This window comes from Spea bombifrons, chromosome 3, assembly GCF_027358695.1.
Source record: "Spea bombifrons isolate aSpeBom1 chromosome 3, aSpeBom1.2.pri, whole genome shotgun sequence".
NCBI lineage: Eukaryota > Metazoa > Chordata > Amphibia > Anura > Pelobatidae > Spea > Spea bombifrons.
Window position 1 is genome coordinate 43160374 of NC_071089.1, and position 26208 is coordinate 43186581.

The following is a 26208-nucleotide window of genomic DNA, read 5'->3' on the forward strand; positions in this document are numbered from 1 at the left end:
TGATTATAAGATTAGGTCCCTGGCTATTGAAGTAAGATGGTTCAATAATTAGTGACCAAAAAAGTAATCAATTAATAGCATTTTATTAGATTAAATATATATTGTTCTTTTCATATATGTATAGCTATCAGATCACATGCAAGTGACAAGTTTATGCCACTGACATTGATCAGGGAAACCGATCAATAATCAGTGACCAAACATGACACGACAAGCGATCAGGTAATAATTATGTATTACAATTTTTTTATTATTTTTTTTTACTGCTATAATGATCAGATCACTCCTATTGACCAGAAGATATCTGATCATCATCAGCTGTGCTGGTCTGTTACAAGTTAAAAAGCCAAACCTCTAGGCAGCATGGAGATCACTACACAATTTTTGCTGTCTAGTTCACTCTCCAATGTTTAATATATCTAGATTGCTCATTTGAGTTCAAGGGGATCTTCTTTGTCACAGTTCTCAGTTCCTTCAAAGATCAGCTACTTGGAGATACTATCAATTTATAGGACAATGCGACATCCACTCTTAATGAGTAACTTTTTAACAAGATTTAATTAAAAAAACATTTAAACACAATGGCTTTTAATTTCAGCTTTCTTACAAAAACATACACCTCACTTTATTAATCTGTTTTTAGAAATACCGGAACCAAATATGGATGAAACAAAACGGCAAAGGTCAGTACCCCACTGAACATGCGAGACATCGGCTTAACACAATCTAGAAATAACTTCATTGCTTTTAAGTTTCCACCGTAACAACTAGGTTGCGGTTTGTTGTGGGAATACTTGGCACTGGATGTGGTGAATAATGGTCTTGCATACAGAGGATTATAGGAACGGAGAGAGACATTAGCTGACAGAGCAAACTCTGATCTCTGAAACTGCACTCAGCAGAAAGTGGCAATTTATATGGAGCAATGTTTAAAAAAAAAAAAAAAGGGGGGGCAGGCTAGATGAACTAAATGGTTCTTAACTGCAGATGGAGCACAAACTAATAATGGGGCATTGTTACACAGTAAGTACATAATCAAAGTTAAAACTTATGATAAACAGTTTACGGTAAGAATTTTCCCCCCTATTAGTACAAAAGGAATAAGCGAAGTACTTTGGGGCAGTCTAAACTGACTATGTTCCTAGACTCAGCTTAGGTGCTTCAATGTAGAGCCCTGCACGGGACTGTTTTCTTAATCCCGCTCCCGTCTGCTGAATTTCTAAACCATTACCAGTGTGTTCCACTCCCGCCTGCTCCAGCAACATATGTGCCCAATCCCGCCTGCTCCCGCCAACATTCTGTCAAAGCTTTTAGAGAGAGTGAAGAATTGCATTCCCTCAATCACACATACTCATTCATTCCCTCAATCATGCATACTCGTTCATACAAACTCCCCCACCCCCTTACATGAACTGCAGATTTCCCACACATTCCCTCAACGCTGCCTTTGCGTTGCCCGCAACACCCGAAAAACCGCCTGCACTTTCAAGTTGTTTGACAGGTCCCGATGCAGTCAACTACTTCAATGTTCTGGATACGATAGCGGTGTGGTCTTTTTACATTTTCTTGCTGCCCCTTCCGGAAATGCATGGGAGAATAAAGTGCAGGAAGATACTTTCCTCCCGTCAGCTGTACCACCGGCTCAGCAAATGGGGAACTGTTCAGATCCTCTTGTGCATTCAAGCTGCCACTCTGTATATTTTTGTTTTAGAATACATATTAACCCCTAATTGGGGGTATTTTGTACCAAAAGAAAAACTACAGTCTTTTTTCTTTTTTATGATGTTCGTTTAACGATTTCTTTTTTCACCTTTACTGTAACTGCACAAATTAAAGATTTTCGAAGGGCAGATGGGCTTTCTTTTGTATATATACACATATACATACATATATGCCGTAATTTAGTATAAATACCGTATTTGCTCGATTGTAAGACAAGGGTTTTTTAAAAAAAAATAACCATCTTATATTCAAGGTCATCTTATAATCAGAGGTCTGACCACAAGACTAAGATCCAGATACCCTGCAGCACTGCAGGGGGCCTGGATCCTCCTCTCTAGCACCCGGTGGAAGTCTGTGTGATGCACCGGTGTCACATGAACTTCTGGTGCTCATTCATAGAAGCCACGGCAGAAGTGCCGGCAGTAGCAGCGGAGGTTGTCTGCGCGCATCACACAGACCTCCACCGGCTTCCCCACTTGACACCAGGGAATCTGAAGCACGGGGAGAAGTCTAGGGAAGCACTGGTAAGTTGGGGGGAGGGTAAGAGTGGCATATGGGGGGGTATAAGGGCTTTCTGGAGGTAGAGTGGCATATAGGGGGTTAAAAGAAATATCAGGGAGGCAGAGTGGCATATAGGGGGAATAAGGCATATCAAGGAGGCAAAGTGGCATATAGGGGGTATAAGGCATATCTGGGGGGGGCAGAGTGGCAAATAGGGGGGTTTAAGGCATATCTGGGAGCAGGTTGACAAACAAAAGGAAATAAAAACAATTATTTTTTTCTCAATCATAGTTTTTATTAAATATGGAAAATCTTTACATGTGAATTAATATTTACTAGTAAAAGTATTTTCTAATAGGGTAGTGTTATATTCAGGCTTTTTCTCCTAAATTAATATTAAAATTTGGGGGGGGGGTCATCTTATAATCAAAGTCTTCTTATAATCAAGTAAATACGGTACTTATTTTAAAAAGTGAAAAAAAAACAAGTTTGCAGGCTTTGTATGATAATCATACAAAGCAAATAGGAATTTTATGTATAGAATTCTTTTATATTTGTGTCAATTGTAGGGCACTTATTTTAAGGTATATATTGCTGTTTAAAATGCTAATTTTTACAGTTTGTATATTGGTTTGTAATTATAAAGATGAATAACCAACAAACTATATATTTCTGGAGACAACTTGTGGTATTTCACTAGGAGCATTTAGGCACATGGCGTGCAGTTACTTGGCTAACAAATATTGTTTTGTTTTTTTTTCTCAAAAACACTTCACATTGGTTAAAAATGTTTGCACAGGTTAAGTGCACAAAAATCCACTAAAATATTTTCATTTTACTTAATCTCCAACTGGCTAGCTGCGGTATAGGGTTTGATCCCGTTAATTGCAGCAGGGATCTGACAGTTTTTTAGGCTGCTATTCATCATGTGTGCTAATTACCGTATTTGCCCGATTATAAGACAAGGTTTTTTTCAGAGCAAATGCTCTGAAAAATACCCCTCGTCTTATAATCGGGGTCGTTTTCTAATCAGACCTCAAATAGGTCTGACTATGAAACGACTAAGATCCAGATCCCCCCCCCGCAGCTGCAGGGGACCTGGATCCTCCTGTCTCCCCGCCCCACTTACCGGTGCTTCTCCCCGGTGTGTAGCTGGGGCAGTGTGTAGATGTCTACGCGATTCGCGTAGACAACTTCCGCTGCAGCAGGAAGGAGGTGTGGCTAGCAGCGGGGGTTGTCTGCGTCCATCGCGCAGACCTTCCCCGGCTGTCAGAGATCAGAGTTCCCCGCACCACGCCTCCTTCCGGCTGCAGCGTAAGCGCGTGGGATCTACAAGCTGCCCCGGCTACATGACAGGGAAGTCAGAAGCACCGGTAAGTTTGGGGGGGGGGGGCGGAAAGTGTTAAATGGGGGGCATAAGGCATTTCTGGAGGCAGAGTGCTCTGTGAAATGCCTTTTAACCCCCTTAATGCCACTGTGCCTCCAGAAATGCCTTTTTAACCCTCTATACGCCACTCTGCCTCCTGAATGCCTTAAACCTCCCTATATGCCACTCTTCCCCATAATACGCCTTTTAACCCTCTAAATGCCAGTGTGGCATATAGGGGTATAAGGCATTTCTGGAGGCAGAGTGGCAGATAGGGGGTCAAAAGGCATATCATGGGGCACAGTGGCATATAGGGGGTATAAGGCATTTCTGGGGCAGATGTGCATAACTGGGGGGCAGGTTGGAAAATAGAAGGAAATACCAAAATATTTTCCTCAATCATAGCTTTTATATAAAAAAAAAAGGTTTAGATGAATTAACATTTAATGGTAAAACTTTTTTCCTATAGGGTCGTCTTATATTCAGGCTTTTTCTTTTTTTCCCTAAATTAATATTCAGATTTGGGGGGTCGTCTTATAATCAGGGTCGTCTTATAATCGAGCAAATACGGTATTATGTTCATAATTCTACAGTGAGAAAGATTATTCAAAAGTGGAAAACATTCAAGACAGTTGCCAGGAGTGGACGTCCCAGAAAATTCACCCCATGGTCAGACCGTGCAACGCTCAGAGAAATTGCAAAAAATAAAAAAAAGTTTCAGACTTTATAGGCCTCAGTTAGCATGTAAATTAATTAACAAAACTATGGTTTGTTTGGAATGGTTGCCAGGAGAAAGCCTCTTCTCCCCAAAAAGAACATGGCAGCACAGCTTAGATTAGCAAAGTTGCATCTGAACAAACCACAATACTTCTGGAACAATGTCCTTTGGACGAGAGTGGAGTTGTTGATGATGCACAGCGCCACATTTGATTAAACCCAAAATACACCAGCAAATCTGCAACAGAATAGCTGAAAAAGAAGAGAATCAAGGTGTTGCATTGGCCCAGTCAAAGTCCAGACCTTAACACGATCGAAATGTTGTGGTGGGACCTTAAGAAAGCTGTGCATTAACAAACGCTCACAAGCCTCAATGAACTGACGAAACGTCGTAAAGACCATGTGTTCATGTGAGAAATCTATTGAATCATTTGATGTAGTTCACACATGGCTTCTACATTCCGGCTTTATTTTTATTGAATAAATCATGACAGGGTATAATATGTCATGTGTTGTTGTATTTACCTAATATTTAGACCAGATAAATAACAGATGATTGTTATGTCCTGATATGTAAAATTATAGAATTCAAAGAGAGTGTACTTTCTTTTTCATATGACTATGTACCGTATTTTGGGAACATAGTGTCTTTGCACATTCTTTTGTCCTGATCCCATCCCCATCTGGCCTCCTACAGCCATAACTTTTTTTTACAATAAACTTTTTTCTGTTATTCATCTCTCTCGTTCACCTTTGATCATTGCATGGAGCAGGCTGCATGTTAACATACCTTTTAAAATAAAATACATTTTAAAAAGTAGCCAACAGATTACCAGCTAATCCAGAATATGATCACTTGGCAGAAAATCACTGCACTGACCTGCAAGAAAAGCAAGATTTCATCCACATTTTAAAAAACTTTTTTTTCTTCTTCAAATCGGCTGATGACCCTCTGGGTCTGCAGCTAAATACATTTCAGCGAGTTTCTCTGCAGTTGCATGCGACAAACATTGAAAAGTATGTGAAAAGTTAAAAATAATGTTATGGCTCCCTTCAGCAGAGATTTTTGACCAAATGCTTGCATGCGTCCAGATGCTCCTATTGAAAAAACCTGGGCTGTCTGCTCTACAAGAAGATATACTTTTGTGGATGCATGTTGAGCTGGTGAGCTGCTAAACAGTACCAAGCGAGAGTCATATGCCTCTCAAAAGTTTGGTAAAGCGAATGGGCATGTTGTGCCCTGTAACTTCCAAAACCCTTAAAAACACCTACACGAGGGGTATTTCCATAATTTGGAGATGCAGTGGAATACATTTTCAGAGTTTTATACAATTTCTATAAAAAGGTACAGGTGTTGTCATAGTATACACCTTACAACTGCAAAAAGCTAACGTCCATATATATGGATATGATGATCTTACCATCCTGGCAAAGCATGCAGTAAGGATTCCACTTCCTGACCCTACATCAAGAGCTTTGGCACCTTCATGTAACTGGTCATGAAGGAGTTCTAGCGCATATGCATGCTGAAAGAAATAAGATTGAAACAATTGCAGACATTAGACTAAGTATTGTGGAACATTTTATAACAAGAAATGCTTAAGAACATGGATGATTCCTCCTGTTGTCTCAATGATAAGATTTAACAATCACTTTATATAATTATTTTTGTGTATTTTGTTATGGGAACGTTTGTGGTTAAGGCACCTTACGTCCCAATTATTTTGTTTCCCTGGGATGGTTTTCCTTGTTATTGCATTTGTATGTATTTTGTAACAAGAACCTTTGAGGCTCGGAACATTAGGGAAGGTAAGTGGGTTCTCTTGGGGAATGTTTTTCTTGCCATACCTATTGGGTTAGCATGTAATCTGGGGGTTAGGTATATTATCTACCCAGGCAAACAGCACTGTAACATATTACAGAGCTAAGGAGTGAAGAACCAGTCACATACACTTAGTTATTCCATGAAGTAAACCTTACCATGTGTGGCGCACTAATTGTTGCTTGATAACCTGTTGAGAAGAAAAAAAATAAGCCTTTTAGACACTAATTTGCAAATGAAGGACCCCCCCCCACACACAAAAGATGGAACAGTTGTCAGATTTAGCAAAAGTACATATATACTACGGTTTGCATTAAAGAGGTAGTATTACCTATTGACTGAGGAGAGTCCATGTATGGATTACATTTTGCATAGTGTCTGCGATCTGTTTCCAGCATTACTTCAAATACACGATCTGATTTAATTATTCCGTTTTCTGAAAGCCATTAAAGGGAGGGAAAAAGTAATATATGAGAATCTGACACAGTAAATTAGTTTTTTTCAATATAAAATTAAATCCAAATGTTTTTATCACATAATATGTGGTAGGATATGAGTGCCTAATCATCTTCAGATTACACATCAAACATTCCAAGATTCAAAAAGGTTCCCTGTAAGAGCTTTCTTTAGATACCATTATGTAGAACACCTAATATCAGTGGAGGCTCCTCCATAGGAGCACATGAGCACGTGAACCCCCAAGCACAAAAGAAAAGAAAAAAAAAATTGCTAAATTCTTCAAAAATCCATTTGAATCTAAATTAAATAGAAATAAGAATACGATGTATTAAATTTTTTGGATAATATGATGATTTGATAACATTTTCTAAAATATGGTGAGAAAAAAAAATATTTTACTCATCTACCTGCCTAAATTATATTTGTCCTGAGCCTAGAAATACCTAATGTTTTAATGTTATAGGGCTATAAATACAAGTTACGTTTATAAGGGCAAAAAATGCTCCCTTATATTCTACATATTTTTTTTAATTTTTATACCTTGGGGGCAATACATTTATTTTTTAATGCATACTTCTAGCAGGGGAGGCTGGAGGTGTTTGGGCACCTATTTTTACATTTTTTCTTACATCGCTTTTTTGTTAAAAATGGAAAGTGAGAATTCTTACCTGGGAATTCCTTTTCCTTGTCCATTTCCAAGGTGGCACATGAGAAGAAGAAGGCTCAGCCTACCAGGTAGGGCAGGAAACACTATAAAAAAAGGAGACCTCTCCCTTCCTCCCCAGTGTGGTTAAAAAGAAAGACTCAGACCAATAATAGACAAGCAAAAGTAAATTTAGTGGGTGGGAGTAAAAGTGTGCCACCTTGGAAATGGACAAGGAAAAGGAATTCCCAGGTAAGAATTCTCACTTTCCTTGCCATTCCAGGTGGCACATGAGAAGAATTAGCAAGATAGGGAGGGAAGGATTCCAGTCTGCAGGACACGACGACCAAATTGAGATTCGTCTGAGAGATGAAGATTCAGCCTGTAGTGCCTTACAAACGTATGAATCGACCTCCAGGTCGCTGCCTTGCAAATGAGAGACGGATTCACCCCGGAGAGTTCAGCCCAGAAAGTCGAGACGGATCTGGTCGAGTGTGCCTTCAGGCCGGAGGGAGGTACTCTTCCCGCGGAGATGTAACATAAGGTGATTGTGTCCTTAAGCCAGCTGTTTACGGAAGCCCTGGATACTGATCTGCCCTTGCGGGTCCCCGCAAAGGACAGAAAGAGAGAGTTGGATTTCTTCCAGGCAGACGTACGCGAGAGATAAGACAGGATACACCTCCACAGGTCTAGCGAGTGGAGTTCCAGCTCTTTGGGATTCTTGGGATCCGGACATAAAGTAGGTAGGACGATCTCCTGATCCGAATGGAAAGGTGAGACTACTTTAGGGAGAAACTCTGGTGGCAAACGGAGGATAATGCAGTCCGGTAGAATCCTGCAAAAAGGTTCCACTCTGGAGAGAGCCTGGAGCTCGCTCACCCTCCTAGCGGAGGTGAGGGCTACTAGAAGGACAACCTTGTAGGTGAGCAGCTTCAGAGAGGTATCCTCTAGAGGCTCAAAAGGAGACGTGGTGAGTTGGTGCAACACGAGGTTAAGGTCCCAAGGTGGAACCGACAGACGGAGCCTAGGGCGAAGCCTGCACATCCCCTTAGAAAATCTGGAGATCCAGGGATGGGAAGCCAGATTGGAGTCCAAGAAGTTGCTCAGTGCCGAAATCTGGACCTTGATAGTAGCAGGTTGTAACCCTTTATCAAAGCCGTCTTGAAAAAAGCGCAGCACCTCACGGATGGATAGAGAGGATACTTCGTGCACATTGCACCAGGTGATGAACGTTTCCCAAACCTTCTGGTATTTAGCAGCCGTAGTATTTTTGCGGCTGGAGAGAATAGTGTTCACCACTGATGAAGCTAATCCCTTAGAGGTCAGGGTCTCCATTTCAGAAGCCATGCTGAGAGGTTAAACCAGGAGGGATCTGGGTGGAGAACAGGACCTTGAACGAGAATATCCTTCACCTGAGGAAGAAGCATGGGCTCGTCTATGGTCAGATTGGTAAGGTCCGAGAACCAGATTCTTCGAGGTCAGAAAGGAACAACCAGGATGACTTTTTGAGGGTTTTCCCGAATTTTCCGGAGCACTCCGTTTGTTCAGATGCGTGGCCATCCTTGTGATGAAGGCGAAGACCCTTTTGTTTAAGGACTATTCTCCCAGAAGTACTGAGTTCCTGCTGAGGTAATCCGCCTCCTGATTCAGTGAACCCTTGAGATGAACTGCGGAGAGAGTGCAGTGACTGAACTCCGCCCATCGGCAGATCTGAGCAGTCAGGGTCTGCAGGCGCCTGCTTCTGGTGCCACCTTGCTTGGAAAGGTAGGCCACAACGGTGACGTTGTCCGAAAGGATCCTGGTGGACTTGTGCCGCAGGATTGGAGACCAGAACCTTAGAGCCCTCCAGACCGCTAGCAGTTCTAGAAGATTGATGTGCAGGCCTGATTCTTGAGGAGACCAGGTTCCCTGTGTAATATTGCTTCCCATAACAGCACCCCAGCCTCTCAAACTGGCGTCGGTGGAAATTACCACCCAATCTCTTGTCTGCCAAGAGAGAGTCCCTGTGAAAGATTCTTGGCTGACAGCCACCATCGGAGTGACTCCCGAACGAAGGGAGAAAGTCGGACCTTCTTGTATAGGGACGTCCTGGGAGCGATCCCAGTGATCCAGTAGCCAGTGCCCAGGGAACCGCTGAGATGGAGGAGGTCATTAGACCGAGCAATGACACGATGGATCTGAGGGACACTGACTTGTTCTGTAGGACAGCGTGCGTGAATTCCCTCAATCTTAGGATCTTGTCCCGCGGGACGTGTGAATCGAGGATCATTCCCAGAAAGGTCAGACGTCTGTTTGGAAGTAATTGTGACTTTGGTATGTTTACTAGCCATCCTAGGTTGTGGAGGGTCCTGAGGGAAAACTCTAGATGGAACTGGAGCAATGATGCCGAGGCTGCTATGAGGAGCCACTCGTCCAGATATGGGACCACCTTTATGCCTTTTTTCCTCAGGAAGGCCACGGCCACTGACATGAGCTTCGTGAAGATCCGTGGTGCTGAAGCAATTCCAAAAGGAAGAGCCCAAAACTGAAGATGCCGAATACCTTGAGGCAATGGAACGGCCAGACGGAGGAATCTTTGGTGGTCTTCCCTGATCGAGACATGTAGATAGGCATCTCGCAGGTCTATAGTGACCATGAAGTGCCCCGACGAATTAATCTCTGTGGCGGACTTCAGGGATTCCATCCGGAACCTGTTGTATCTTGTACAGGTGTTCACCAACTGTAGGTTGATTATTAGCCTGAAATTCCCGGATGGTTTTGGAACGACAAAGACGGGGGAGTAGGTTCCTTCTCCTATCTCTTAATGAGGAATCGGGACCAGAGCCCTTTCATGAATTAAGTTGTTGAGTGTGGAGAAGAATCCCGATCTTTCCCAAGGATCTGCGGGAGGCAAGGACAGCAGGAACTTCTGGGCAGGTAGGTGAGTAAACTTCGGTGCATAGCCCTGAGCGATGATGCAAAGGACCCAGGGTCTGAGGTGATCTCTTCTCAGGCATGAATGAAACCGGTTAACCTGCCCCCTACCTGAAGCCTGCTGGCGTCAGAACCTTCCTGCTTTACCGTCCCTGCCTCTTCCTCTTCCTCTCTGGAATCTACCTCTTGCGTAGGGTTTACCCCGAAAGGACTGGTAGTCTTGATTGGAGATTGAGTGCCTGTAGGACTCTCTGTCTCTTGGAGCTCTGTAATAATTAGACCTGAAACGAGGCGGTCCTTTTCTCTGAGGTAACCAGTGCTTGTTGCCCGTGGTGGATTCTAGAATCGTGTCGAGGTCGCTGCCGAAGAGGCATTATCTGCAGACCACGACTTAAGCCAGAGAGCTCGTCTAGAAACCGCTGAAAGCGCAGTGGCTTTAGCAGACGGATTCAATGGAGGCATCAGAGATGAAGTCAACTGCTAAGCAGGTGTCGGACAGGTTTCTTGCGACCTGGTCAGTCCCTGGAATAGCTGCAAGGTCTTCCACCGCCTGTTGGAGCCACACTTTAATGGCTGTAGAAGTTGACGCCATGGCAATAGCTGGACGAAAGTTCGCCGCTGCTGCTTCAAAAGCCCTTTTGGCGGCATTCTCAGCCCTTTCGGGTCCATGGGGTCTTTGAAATGGGACGCGTCCTCCAACGGAATGGCTGTTTTTTTCGTGGCCTTGGCTACTGCGGTGTCCACTTTCGGGACTTCCCAGGCATCAGAATTCTTACTATCGAAAGGAAAAAGCTTTTTGATTCTGGAAGATGTGAAGAATCTCCGGTCAGGATATTTCCACTGTTCCGTGATAATGGCAGAAAGTGAATCGTGAACTGGAAAAGTCTGCAGTTTCCTAGAGTGACCCTGAAAAGGATATGGTTTTGAAACTGGCATGTCATCCTGTAGATTCAAAGTAGATCTGACTGCAGAGATGAGTTTCCCTGTTTCTTTGACTGGGAAGAAAAAGGTTTCCTCTTTAATTTCCCCGTCCTCATCCGAAGACTGGGGGTCATGCGACTGGTAGTCATATTCAGAAAAAGAAGCCGAATAGCCTTCCAGGGTATCTGGAAGAAACTTTGGTGGACCCTGCTGGTAAGGTTGATGCTGAGGCACGGCGCCTGAGTGGAGCTCGCCATGGCTCGAAAACAGTCAAAGGTAGACTGAAGTTCCCCCTTCAACCAGGAGGTAAATTCTGTTGTGGAAACTTCTTTAGGCCGAGAGCAGGAGCTGTTCATTTTGGCCGAAGGGTCGTGCAGGGTCTTTTTACAGGATGAGCAGGCTTTGTGTTTCGTCTTTACCACAGACTTCCTATGTGGGGAGGCCTCAGGAGGGATGTATGGATTTTTGTCCGACATGACTGAGGAGAAAAATGTAACCACAGAAAGCAATGGAATAGGCAATGGAAATCTCCCTCCAAACCGAGAGGGAAACACCTACTTGAAAAGGCAATATACAATCCTCAGGCACAGGCAGGCACAATAGAGGAGTAGTAAATTCAATAATACAGCACAGCAACGAAGAGCAAGGAAAGATCTTACCCATTCTGGCGTTTTTATAGAGGCATTTAGGTGCCCAGGCCCGGAAACATCATATCCGGAAATTCCCAGCCGATTGACCTCTCGTGGAGATTGTAAGAACTGGTGCCGCGAAATCGGCACAGCCGGGTTTGAAATCCTGCTCACAGTGCCTGAAACCTTCCCCTGCCGTGCCTCACGCTGAGGATTCCCCGGGACGGAGTGAACCGGAGCCCGAATGCACATCCCAGTGAGCCCCCTGGGCTGTGGGCAGTGCCTAACGAGGGCTGAGCCTCGTGTGTGTTGCCGCGATGACCGCAGAGTTACAGCCTCCGAGGCTGCCGCATGAACCCTGGATCCACTGGGACCACTTCCGGGTATCGGAAAGAGGACGCCCCCCCCGGGGCTCCGAGAAAACAAAAAAAGGAGAAAGAAGGTAAGCTTCAGCCTAACCGCTACCTGAGTAAGGCAGGAAACAACACTGGGGAGGAAGGGGGAGGTCTCCTTTTTTTATAGTGTTTCCTTCCCTACCTGGTAGGCGGAGCCTTCTTCTTCTCATGTGCCACCTGGAATGGCAAGGAAAAAGGTCTGTATAGGTTAAGAACATTTCAACTATACAATTACCGGTCAGGCTCAGATCGTAATCATTAATAGGAATCATTTAGATAAAGATAACCTAATTTTTTTTTAGACACATTTCAATTAAGGTCTGAGAGGACAGCAACAATCAGCTACTGTATACCAACAAGATGGGGCCTGGCCACTAACGGGAATTGCATTTTAAGTATTTGCTTGTCTTCAGGTGAGAGAACTTGCAATGATTTGAGATTTGACAAAGTCTCAGAAGTCTTTCGTCGATCCAGGCACATCATTCACTAACATCCAGTTAGCGACAATTGACGTGCCAGGACCGTCATGGCTTTAACCCCTTAAAGTTTCATTAACACAAGCTTAAAAAGTGATCTATGATCACTGTAACGGGTTCACCAAGAGAGCTGTAGTAACTTCCAGAGATCACCCACATGTATCCTCCTGTTGTCCCCAAAATCACTTCCAGCACCAGTCAGCATGCACACCTTGGAACCCTGCTATGTGTACCCAATAAGTAGACAACTACCTTGAATTGAGTACAGCAGGAATGAACAGTTTATTCTTGTAAAACAGACTCATATAACCACAGAACTTAATTAACATAAATCAACATTGATAAACAGGTACATGTAGATAACCCAACCTTTAATCCCCTTTAGCTACTGAATCTCCCCACTGGCAGCCATCCTGTTAATGTGATTAGTTTACACAATTGCCTGTTTGGCAGCCAGGCTGGAGCCATCTTTGAGTACCTTGCGGCCCTGTATGACAACCGGGTCTGCAACCAGTTCTGTCAGGGAGCACAGATCCATCGAGTTGTGGATGCAGGGGGCTGGCAAGAGGCACCTGTCCCACTAACCAGTACTGGGGTGCACTCAATGACTGGGGAGTTTGGGTCCCAGACGGGGACAACAGTCCCACTCGCCAGGGCAGGGAGGCAGGGTCCATAATCTGTGGGTAGCAGGCCTGCTTTCAGTCCTCTCCAGGGGCCCCAGTGATGGACCATTCCGTCACACACTCCATCACAATCACTTTCTTCGTTTAAACGTAGTTGCCGAAATGCCTCGATGTTGAGGCATTCAGCAACACCAAGATCATCATCAGGGACCACGTCTGGTCAACGATCGCCTCCTAAACTTCAATGGTGTGGCTGAAATGCCTCGATCACGAGGCATTCAGCGACACCGAACACTCACCCCAGGACACCCTGTGACCGCTCCGGAGAGTGGTAAAAACCGCCACTGCGAGTGATTTTGCCACTCGCAAGATGGTGGTGCGTCCTTTAAAAAAAATAACATTGGAAAAGTTTGCCAGAGGGTCTCCAGACCCAGCTTTCTAATCACAATGCGATTTGTAAAATAAGTGGTAACATTTAAAAATAATTATGCATCAGAGGAACCATCCAGTTCCAGCAAAGTGTAAAAAAAAAAAAGTCCAAAAAGAATAAAATAAAAAGTTTATTATTATTATGAACAAGTGCTAAAATTAGTGCTGTATATTTCCCAAAATCTTGACATGGAAAGAGTTAAAGTAAAAGCATTTCAAATACCCAAGTGGTGTCTAAAAAAATGGTTTGATGGGGGGGGCGCACTACTCGTACTTCCCTGCTTGTTGATGTCGGAACGAAGCAGGATGTTCTCGCCCACGAGCTGCTGTTCCCAGTGATGTAGGGCATTCTCCACCGCCAGCAGCTCCAGGCAGTTTGAGGGTAGGAGCTGAGTGGCAGGTGACCAAAGGCCTTGAACAAAGCTGTCCCAACAAGTGGCTCCCCAAGCCTGTTCTGCTTGCATCCGTGGTAAGTAGCTCCTTGGATGACTAGGCCCATCGTCTTCCTGAGGCCAAAGTGTCTCGTAGGAGCCACCAGGAGAGGGATGTTTTGACATGCGGAGGAAGACGAACCAGTCTGTCCAGGGCGAATGGGTTCTCTTCCAGCAGATGAAGAATATGGTTCTGAAGGACCCTCATGTGAGCCAGGGCCCAGGGAACTACATACCGTGCTGAAGTCATCTTGCTGAGTAGGGACATACATATTCTTAACGGACTTTTGCGTGCAGAAAGCACCTTGTGGGTTAGGGAATAAATCCTGCTGATCTTGCTTGAAGGAAGAAAAGCTTTTCCCTCGCAGGAATCCAGGCGAAGGCCGAGGAACACCAATTGTTGAGAAGGAACTAAGTTGGACTTTTCCCAATTCAGAATCCAGCCGAGATCCTGAAGCGTATCGACCACCCGGGAAAGGTGAAACTGAAGGAGAGCTGCTGAATGAGTGTGAATCAGCCAATCGTCCAGGTAAGGAATGACCGAAATGCCCTGACGCCTGAAATGGGCCACCACCACTGCAAGGAGCTTTGTGAACACTCTGGGGGCTGGAGACAGGCCAAATGGAAGGGCCTGAAATTGAAAATGTCTGATTCTTGAACCCCAAGGAATAGCTATCCGCAGAAACCATTGATGGGAGGGGTGCATAGGGACATGAAGATACGCATCCTTTAGGTCTATGGAGACCATGAAGTCTCGGAGGTTTAGAGAGTCCAGAGCTGATCTTACGGTTTCCATCTTGAACCTTAGGAAACGAAGGTGACGGTTCAGGAAACGTAGGTCATTAACGAGACGAAATCCCCTTGGTTCTTTGGGAACCAAAGAGACACGCGAATAAATACCTTGACCCTGTTCCCGCAGGGGCACGGGAATAAGTAGTTCTGTATCTGCAAACTGTTGGACAGCAGACAACAGGAATCCCCGCTGTTCCAGGTTCTGAGGAAGGTAGGAAATCAAAAACTGGTCTGCAGCCCTGATCTTGAATTGTAGTCGATAACCCTGGGATATGATGGATCTCACCCAGGAATCTTGGGTGATGAAGAACCAATTGTCTCTGAAATGCCGAAGTCTTCCTCCCACCGGGATGCAGGCTGAGTCATGCAAAACTTTTGGGGTCCTGGGCCGCTTTGGGGAAGGCGTATCTGTCATGTCTACCCCTTTCATGATGAAATCTGCCCCGGAAGGCATGTTCCCTTGCAGGGCGAGAGAAACCGGAACCATAGCCCCTGGACTGGCCTGGAAAGTATGGACGAAAGGACTGCCGCCTTCTGGAAGCAGTTCTACGTTGTGGCATCCAATGTTGATCCCCAGTCGTTTTCTCAAGCAGGGACTCCAGCTCCTCGCCAAACAGAGACCTTCCTTTAAAAGGAATATTAAGCAGCCTGTTCTTTGAGGCATTGTCAGCCCCCCAGGCTTTTAGCCATAAGGCCCGTCTGGCCGCCACAGAAGCCCTGACTGACATCCTGACATTTTCAATGGAGGCAGAGAAAATCCACCACCAATTTCACAGCAGCAATGTTCTTGAGCAATGTTCCATCTAATTTTTCTTAGTTGGCGTGCGCAGAAAACTTGTCTTGTGCAAAAATTTTCACAGAGCAAAAATTTTGTGCGCACAATATCCGCGCCACATAAAGTTTAAAAAAAAATTATTTTATTCTTTTTTTGGTTAAAACTGTTGTGCGCGCAATTTTTGGACGTGTACGCCCTCTAAAAAAGCTATGTGCGCGCGCACAAGTGCACAGCTTAGAGGGAACACTGTTCTTGAGGATAGTCTCTCTAGACGTTTTTGCTGCAACATCTTCCTCAATCTGAGACAGCCAGATTTTAACAGCCCAAGAAACCGAGGTAGAAGCTATGCCAGGCTTAAAAGCAGCAGTGGAGGCTTCAAAAGATTTCTTAACGGCCGCTTCAGCCTTCTTTTCCATGAGATCCGAAAAATGAGAGCCATCCTCGAGCGGCAAGGCAGTCTTTCTGGAGACTTTCATCACCGTGGTGTCAACCAGCGGAGTTGCACAGAATTGGGCAAAGTCCTCCTCAAAAGGAAAAAGGCGTTTCACCCGCCTGGACAGGTTAACTCTCCTCTCTGGATGGTTCCATTCCTGCTTAATGATCTCAGATAAAGGAGGGTGCACAGGGAAAGAAGGTGACTGCTTAGAGAAGCCGGAAAATAAGTGATCCCTCTTAGGTGTAGCTGTTTCTTCCAAGTTCATGGCAGACTTTACAGCAGAAATGAGAGTATCAATTTCTTCCACCGGAAACAAAAAGGAACTTGGATTTCTCCTTCCTCTGATGAACACTCCTCCACCTCAGGGTAGTCGAACTCAGAGAACTGCTGGAGAGATGGTTCCCGTACCGCCGGAAGATGGGAAGGAGCAGGAACCGACTGACGAAAGGCAGAATAGGTGGACTGCATCTCCTCCTTAAGCCAGGCTCTCACCAGAGGCTTCAGAATCCGCAACGGACTTTAGACAGGCGGAACAGAGCTTTTTCTTGGAATCCTGCAGAGGCTTGTGACAACCAGAACACTTCGCATGCTTGGTTTCAGCTAAAGCCTTTTTAGGTCTCTCCTCAACAGAGGGAGGATCAGTATTATCTGGAGCAGACATAATCAAACAGGATGCAACAGCACCACTTAAATAGCTCCATAGCAGGCTACAAGCTGCAACAGCATCAGATTTGGCGCCAAAATTTGGAATTGAGATGAAAACGAGGCTAGGAACGCATACCGGACATGCCTAGAAATCCTAGCCGGAAGAAGCAGAGACGCCCTCTTGAAAAACGCTGAGACACCGGACCGCGGCGTCTAAGAACACTGAAGGCACCGGCGGATCTGCAGCGGTAGCAGCAGGAGCAGAGGAGAGGAAGCCGGAAGGACAACCGCTCAGCAAAGGTGAGTAAGCGCGGCACCAGCCATCCGGCTACGGTGAAGGTATCCCCCACCCAGGGGGGCTTAGCCCTAGGGAGAACCGGCTCAACCTAGAGCCGTATCAAAATAACAAACGGGAGACGAGTCCTCCCTACCTGATGTAGGGCAGGAAAAAACACTGAGGGTGCTAGGAGGGGAGGGGCCTTTTAACCTTTTGAGTCCTGCCCTATCTCAGGTATGGAGGAGGAGTCTCTCATCAGTGTCACCTGGGATGCCAGGGAAAATTACAGCTAAAAACACGGCACCACAGAAGGGGTTAAATGCCATGTCAAACATTTATTATTGTAAAACATATTCCATACTACATGTATTTTTGTTTTTTTTTTTCCAGGAAAAAACAATCTTCCATTCTTTTTAAGGTCTTCTCATCTGATAAGCTATCACACAGCACCCTGGTTTTAAAGCTAGGTGACAAACTCACATACAGGTTTCTCAACTCCTGTTGTGACTGTATGCGTTAATGTATATCTTTAACAGCGCTGTGTAGCCTTTTCGGGTATAATAATAAAAAAAAATTATAAAACATTAAATCGTATTCATTTATATTTAACATTTGAACAATATTCCTGCTTACACAATAAATACGTTGGTGCAACAATGTAGTTCAGACTTACACCTTAATCAGAAACCATTTGCTGCCCACCTCTGAGATCTCCAGACCACCTACATTTGCATGTGACTTCTTTAAAATCAATACCAGTATTGTTACTTCTATTGCCATAGTACTACAAAATCTACTGACTTTATAAATAAAACGCAGTATATAGTGTTTTTATCATTTTTCAGAGTGAGATCACACTCGTATTACTCTGATAGTAACCAGCCACTTCATATGCTTTCATTTTTAGTATCTTAACATAATTAGTCCATAGCAAATATACATATCAAACTGGAAGGTATGATGTTTGCTAGAAGGACCTGCTAAATACCCTAAAGTCCATTGAGTAATAACAATAAGCATTAATACAGGGCTCGACAAATCCCAGGCGCCAGGTCGCCATGGCGACAGAGAATTTTGTCCTGGCGCCTAGGTTTTGTCAGCCTCTTACATCCAGAAAAAATTGTTGATGTAAGAGGCTGAGTCACCACACGGGGGCGCTGCTGCTGCTGTCTGCCCAGGAGTCTGGGCAGACAGCACAGCCACTCAGAGCCCGCCCCCGAGCCTGAGATCACTCCCACGGAGTGATCCTGTAGGCTGAAAACGCGGTTGCTGCAAAACCAGCAATTGCGTTTTCAGCTGCCACAGGCAGCTTCAGGGAAGTGGGTTGTGTGTTTATTGGGTCCCCACACAAGTGTGGTTACCTGACACAACAACCCCAGCTGCCTGATCGCTCCATGAGAGCGACAGTGCAGCGTTAACCCCTTCAATGCTGCGGCATTTAGGGGTTAATTCCCGTTTTGCACGGGGCTCTGCTGCTGGTGGTCTGCCTGGAAGCCCAGGCAGGCCAGCAACAGCAAAAGCGAGCCCCCACAAGCCCTTTGATGATTCCTGTAGGCATGGAAGCCTACAGCAGTCATCAGAGACTCCCCCCTGCAATGGCTGGTCTATAGACCAGCAATTTGAGTCACAGCTGCCAGAGGCAGCTTCAGGGACAGGGGAGAGGGTTCTTTGGTCTCCCCATGAGTGTGGAGAGCAGCCCCAACACCCCCCTGCTGCCTGACCGCTCCCTGAGAGCGACAGTGCAGCGTTAACCCCTTCAATGCCACAATTGTGTATGACACATTTGTGGCATTGCAGGGGTTAACATTTGTCCCCACAAGCTTGTGGGGAATAAATATCAGTCAATGCTGTGCTCCAATGGAACATCAGCATTGAAAGGGTTAACAAATAATAATTAAAAAAAAACAGCACTGACCTGAAAGTCCAGGGTGCTTCCAGGTCAAATGCTTTGAGTTTAGTAAGTGGGCTGATGATGATCAGATCACTCCTGACCAACTGTTAGTTTAAAAAAATCCTGGCTCCTAACTTTTTTACCTGGCGCCTAGATTCACAACAAATTTGTCAAGCCCTGCATTAATATACCTACTCGCTAGGCATTTATAATAGTGTGCATCATGTACTGAAAAAAACCTTATGTTTTCAAGTCCTGATCAAAGCCTTAGTTGTATACAATAGCATAAGTATTTATTATGAGCGTTGGGCAAGCTTCATTGAAGACAGGCTGAGCCTACACAGGATAAGTGAAAAGTTAGGTATGTGCGTGTGTCTGGTTATGCAAGTTAGTATTGAGTGGTTGCATTGAGTGTTAGGGTATGTTAGAGTGCATTAGTATTCATCAAAACATTACTAAAAACATTATTACGTATATTTTCTAAGATATGTTATCTTTGTGAAAAGACATTTCTTAATTATGATATATGTTAAGGGGACATGATTGTAGATCATCATCTTAGAGAGAAAGATGAAAATAAAATATATCAAGGGGTTAAAACACAGTCCAATAATGGGGCGCTTTTTTTGGGGGGGGGGGTGCATGACTGAAAAAACTGGCTCCTACATTTAGCTCCTAGATCCAAACCAAATTTGTCAACACCTACTGAAATCTAATAGAAGCACTGGATTTTGAGTTTATCTTTTTCTTCTCCAACCTTTTCATATTTGTCCCTCCTACCTTTTTATGCACATTGCATGATTTTTCCTGGTGGAATTTTTTTATATTTTATTTTTGGTATCTCTCCTTCTCCGAGCTAGGAGGCACATCTTAAAATGCTCTGTTTTTTTGTGTCTTTTGGGAGACTTTTTTTTTGGTGTATCAAAACCAAATAGGACTTAAATTACTGATGAAGCAACGTAGTGACCACATCAGTTAGGTTGAGTTTAGGTGATAAGCAGGTAGTGATTAGGAGTAAGCAGGTAGTGTTTGGGGTAATGTTAGCACTTTCACCATCCACTCGGTATGGTTAGATGTTAAAGTGTTAAAAAAAAAAAAAAAACTAAATGAAAATTTGAAATTATACATGCCGCCCCAAGCGTTTTTTTTTGTTGTTTGTTTTGAAGCGGAGGAGAGAGAGAGGGGCGCCGAGTGGTTTTCGCTTACCCGCTCGGCGCCCCTCTCTCCTCTGCGGCGAGTCTCCCTGCTCTGTCTCGGTGCCGGCTTGTAATGATGAGCGGTGATGAGTGGTGTCGATTTCCGGCGCTCAGCATTACAAACCGGCACCGTGGCAGAGCAGGGAGACTCGCCGCAGGACTCTTTAAAGGTAAGTACCGGGGGGGGGATAAATAATGGCGTCAGCGAAGTTTAAAATGCCACCCCCCCCCCGCAGCAGGGGGGGGTAGCGGCATTTTAAACTTCGCCCCAGGCGGCGTTAAGTCTTCAGCCGGCCCTGCTGATCATCCAACTGTTGACTAGTTTGAGCACCCCCCTGTAGCCAAGCAAAGCGATGGCAGTGATTGGGCTGTCCATGGCATCAACATTACCCCCTTGTCCCATACCAAACACCCCCCCCTCCAAACTTATGAACCAACTAAGTTCTTCTCTTGAACTCATAAAATAATGCTCACTATGAACACATGCCTAAACAGTCAATCATCGCCCCCCCCTGAAGCAGATTTGGCCTGATATGTCTTACAAATGTATCATAGTATCAGGCATTGATATAATTTGGCTGCTATGCTACATTGACTGGATGAATAATATCATGTATGGCAGTACCATGAACTATACAATGCTTCCTTAGATGTGTCAGGCATCATTGTCACGAACGCACTCTACTCCAAGCATGCGCGTGACTTGGTTCTGGTGATAAAAGGGTTAAAATTCACTGTCTGCCCTAGACCAGAAATAGTGATAAATATCCACCCTTAATACCACCCAAAATTAACTATAATGATATAACTAATATCAAAATAACGCTGCCACCACCAAGACAATTTATAAATGGGGTGCCTCGGTCCCCCAAGCGAATTCGACTATAAAACCCACACAATATACTTTAACACAATAATTACGTGATTTCAAATTACCAATAAAATGGTCTAATCAGGTAACGTGAGTCTTTATCAGACAAAGGCAGAACTTAATAAAAGAATATTTATTATGAACAAAAAATAGTCACAGTGCATACAAAAAAAACAGATGATAAACAGATTATTTACACCAAACAGATAAAAATGAAAAGGAGAAATTACAGAAAACCTACCTACTCACTTGAATGGTAAAGAAACCGTTTTTCTGTCTGTAGGGCTCTGGCAAGGAAAGATGGCGACTTACTCAAAATTAGATCTTGGCCCCTAGTAAGCACACTGACCAATTTCCTATCATTAAATGTATACTTTTTCCCAGTTCATCTCGAGTTTCCAAACTGGCCCAGAGGTGGTATAAGCGCAGGGAAGGTGTACCTATAGGAACCATAAGTGCCCTCCCCCTTGTATGGTGGAACCATATCAAAATAACTAATTTGTATCTTATTGTCCCTCCTGTGCTCACCACAGCAATAATTCTTGCATTATGAATTTCTTGTAAATTATGAAGTCCATAGATATGTCACACTTGCTACTTATGACTGAATTATCACAGACTTCACAATTCTTTCCAGACAGTTTAAGTTGCACCGCCATATTTGTATTCTTTTTGTAGGGTGCGCTTTCCCTGTTCTAGATATGCACAAAATGAGGTATAATTATGAATCTATGGGTTATTATTGATATGTGTTGGATATGACCTGAATATGAAATGGTTTTCCTGACTGCTAGTGGTCACTTAGCATATCAAAGAATCCAGTATCTATGAGAGGATACAGGCATATGGTGGATCACCCAGCCAGTAGACATGAGGCACCCCACCTGTAAGATTTCACACCTTGCAGAGGGCCCTGGTTGGAATCCCAGCTTCAAAAGACAAATTTATCTGATAAGACCTTTTAGCACCACAGGCCTAAACAATTGATTTAACCCCTCTCATACTGAAATTGGCCATACCATCTCTACCAGGTAGCAAGTTCGTGTATGCACTACACAAGTTGGTGTGACAATCATAGCATAGAATATCCATCCAAAAATTTTCATGTATGTACATAAAACAAGATCAACCCTCCACTGCTAATTAGATAATAATAACAGTACGGTGATGGCATAAGAAAGTACACATCCATGCTAATAATAGAGTGTTTATACCAAATTTGGTAGTCAGCAGTATCATACGCTTACGGGTCTTGATATTAGTAAAATGCTACACAACACCAATATGTGCCAGTGATAACTGTGGGTATATATATATATATATATACATACACATATATATATATATATATACATACACATATATATATATATACATACACATATATATATATATACATACACATATATATATATATACATACACATATATATATATATACATACACATATATATATATATACATACACATATATATATATATACATACACATATATATATATATATATATATATATATATATATACATACACATATATATGTGTATACACACACCCGTAGGACGGACACAGGCATATTCTACACACATGACGCTTTACTGGCATGTGAGCATTCACACGTAGGCAGGGAATAAATATATTTAAACATGTATATACATGACGTTACAGTTTAGTGTTAGAAGCCAAGTACAGTACTCGTGTGACAGCATGTGTGTGTTTATATGTCAGCCTCCTCCATGACCGCACACTCACTGCGCAGATTGTTGACCAGCTCGGAGTGGCTGGCTCCCCCTGACTTCCAGGCCATAACTACACACAGCGCACGGAGCAAGTACTCAGCCGTTTTCAGCGCGGCGACTGCGCCCAGCAGCCTGCCCAGAAAACCCAGCACTTCCAGCCAAGAGACGTCATCCGAAGACCCTCCAGACGAGGAATGGGTGGCGCTATGCACAGACTGAGGCCCGTGATGGAGGCGCACAGACACGCCCAGTGACGCCACATCAGACGCATTATTAGTCACGCCTAACGCTGGCATTGGCATACGTCACAGTCCTATGCTGGCTTTTCTCTTGACGTATTGAGCGCTTATGTGGACGTGTAGAAGGCCGTGGAATAATGATTTCCCCCGGTAATTCCTCCGGGGAGCGGTAGTTTGGTAGTGCCTGTGGTTGTAGTCACAGCTACCGCTGCAGTGATTACGCACCCCTTTTTGGGAGGAGATAACGTGATACTGCAGTATGATGTGCACGTTCAAAAATAACGCTGGTAGCAGTTCTAACGTGGCACGCCTCCTCGTTGAGGGTAGATCCAGCTCCAAGTTGGCAACTGGTAGACAAGGGAGTTTGTCTATATATAGATATATATATATATATATATATATATATATATATATATCTATATAGATATATATATCTATATAGATATATATATATATATAGATATATATATAGATATATATATATATATCTATATAGATAGATATATATATATATCTATATCTATATAGATAGATAGATCTATCTATATAGATAGATAGATCTATCTATCTATATAGATATATACTCTCAAGAGTATGAGCATGAATGTGTAAGCGCGTAAAGATGAATGTGAAAGGGAATATTTCTTAGCATGGATATATAGGTATCTGTTAGTATGAGTTTGTGTAAAATTGAGAGTGTGTGTAAAAATGAGTGGTAGTGTGTATGTGACTTACTGGGAGAGGGCAAGTGGGCCGATGGTGCCATGTTGCTTTTCCTGGCCCCTGGGTCAGAAGCTGCCAGTCCTCCACTGGAGAGACATATAGATACATCGTTTATATAGTCCTGACAATTTATACTGCTTTAATTTTGGGGGAGGAGTCACCTGTTTTTTTAGTGTGTAGCTAAGGGTGGGCCTTGTAATCAAAAGTGACTTTTTTTGTAAGTGACTTGTTTGCGTGCTAGAGCAATTACTACAACACAAAAGTTAGTGACCTGAAGGTAAATTCACAATCCCACCATATAGGATGAGCAAGCTTGGAAATGTCACTCAGTGCACATCATGCTATATGTATCCATGGTTGGAACAGCTGTTCCAGGTAGAGCCCTGCGCAGGACGGCTTTTTTAATCCTGCCTGCTCCCGCTGTTTTTTTGCAGTGTGGGTGTTCTACTCCCGCTCCTGCCACATTTGTGGCCAATCCCGCCCGCTCCCGCCACATTTGTGGCTAATCACCCCACCTCCTTATGTTATGGAACCACTATATATCAGCAAGAAACGCTTATTGCTTTAATGAATATAAGCTGGCCTCGACCAATAAAGGGTTACACCTCACGCAGATACGTGAGAGACGCAAGTAGCAGTGTATTCAGTTATCTATATTTTACTAACCGCAAGCGCCATTCTGGCTATATCTTGTTGCAGGAAAGTATCTAATATTTGCTTCTAACGGTTTTCTGCCTTTCTGCCTATTTCCGCATAGTTTCAGGATTAACCAATTAATAAGCTTTACGTAACCTGACGTCCCTTTTTCTGGACACTATATAATCTATAATATAAACAAAATAAAGCAGAGTGATTTTGGACCTGACCCAGAGTGTGTCGTGTGTCTTATTTTTCTCTCCGTGCACGTACATTTATATTTATATAATTTGGAGCAGTTCAACAATTGAAGAAAGGCTTTATTGGAAAGCATCCAAAACAGTTGGCGCCCAACGTGGGGCTCGAGGAAGCCGTACCTGTCGGAGGTCCCTCCCGGGGAGAGTTCACGCCGTGAGCTGACGATTAGACCCTGGGACTGCAGCCCAGTTACAAGGTAAGATCGTTTCTTATCTACCTTGTGTGTCTCTCGTTACTCACGTGTGTATTCGGAGGAGGGAACTCAGGTGGTTGACGCACCCTCGAGAGGCAATAAAAGAACCCCATGTAAATCTACTGTATAATCACTTGTTGAACTGTGGTGCCTCCCTTTTGCTGGCGAGCACACTGTTTCGGAAAGGTTTCGGAAAGTGTTTCAAGTCTACACCGGATCAACCCAGTTGCTCTGATCCCCAGACGGTGCTGTAAGACTAACACTAATTTGGACAGCCCAGTCGTCTGTCCCCAGCACACTGTAGAAATCGGTAAAGTGTTTCAAGTCTACACCTGATCAACCCAGTTGCTCTGATCCCAGACGGTGCCGTAAGACTAACACTATTTTGGACAGCCCAGTCGCCTGTCCCCAGTGCATAATATTACTACAGTGTGTGTGTGCCTCGCTCGTATCAGAAGGTTTCGGACGGTTGCGGACAAGGTTACGATACCGTTGCGGAATGGGGAACGATAACAGCGTTCCAAGTGGGTTCTGTACTCCCTCCCAATTAGTTGCTGACAGACGAGGGAAAAGATACATTAAGCAATTATCTAAGTTGGAAAAACGATATAAAGTACCCAGAGGAGGAACCTTATCAATTTGCACCTGGCAAAACCTCCTAAATGAAAAAGCAGGAAAATTAGACGACGACGGATTGAAAGATACTGTTAAAATCTGGCTAGATTGTAGCAAAGAATTTAAATCGTTAGATGGCGAAGAAATGTATGATGAAAAGCACTCAAGATATCTGTGTAAAATTCCAATGTCTTATACGCCACAGCTCTATAATGGCGCCGAGTCGTCGGACAAGGGGTGGAGCTGCCCAGCCTGTAATGCAATGACGTCAGGAAGCCGTCGCTCTTGTCTGTACTGTGAGGCCCCCGCCCCCCGTCTACTCCGGCTACTGTGTCGTGTCTGACACAGACACCAGCGCCATCTTGTGACGCACTTCACCAACTGTCTTCAGTGGAAAATCCCCACCAATTGCCTGCCCCGCCTTCCATGTTAAATCCGGTACAGGCATCGGCGCCATCTTTGTTAACTGACAACGCCCAAAATTCTGGCCTACCTCCAGCTCCGTTATCTTCTATGTCTATTCCCACAGTGTCATTGTACCCAGTAGTTAATCCGGATGGCACATTTGTATTACCTACCCAGATTACAGCACCCAGACATATGGTCCCAATCATGATAATGGCAAGCGGTGAGGAAACAAAGAAGGAAAATATATCTACTAGTGCTGTTATGCTTCCGGCCCAACACCAGGCTGAGGAAGGCCTACTACTCCAGGAAGGCAAAACACTAGAAAAACCTCAAACAGTACTATTTCCACCCACTCCTCCCGTAGTTACACCCCCGGTACCTACACCCAGCACTACTGTCCCGTTAATGATGATGGGCCCAGGCGACAGTCCAGAAGGGGAGGAAATAGATACGACCGAGGGCGCAAC

General features: G+C 44.1%; 1 protein-coding gene across 2 annotated transcripts in view; it reads right to left on the reverse strand.

Moving 5' to 3' along the window:
• PCMT1 (protein-L-isoaspartate (D-aspartate) O-methyltransferase) overlaps positions 1-23010 on the reverse strand; it is a 41882-nt gene extending 18872 nt beyond the window's left edge. The window contains exons 1-4 of one of the 2 annotated variants that reach the window (XM_053460882.1): positions 22683-23010; positions 6460-6564; positions 6287-6318; positions 5728-5832 (exon numbers count right to left, since the gene is read on the reverse strand). In XM_053460882.1, coding sequence (XP_053316857.1) covers positions 5728-5832; positions 6287-6318; positions 6460-6564; positions 22683-22971 — 531 coding nt within the window. In that variant the 5' untranslated portion in view covers positions 22972-23010. The remainder of the gene's footprint in view (positions 1-5727; positions 5833-6286; positions 6319-6459; positions 6565-22682) is intronic. The other variant, XM_053460883.1, reaches the window with a different exon arrangement.
• Positions 23011-26208: the final 3198 nt, after the last annotated feature.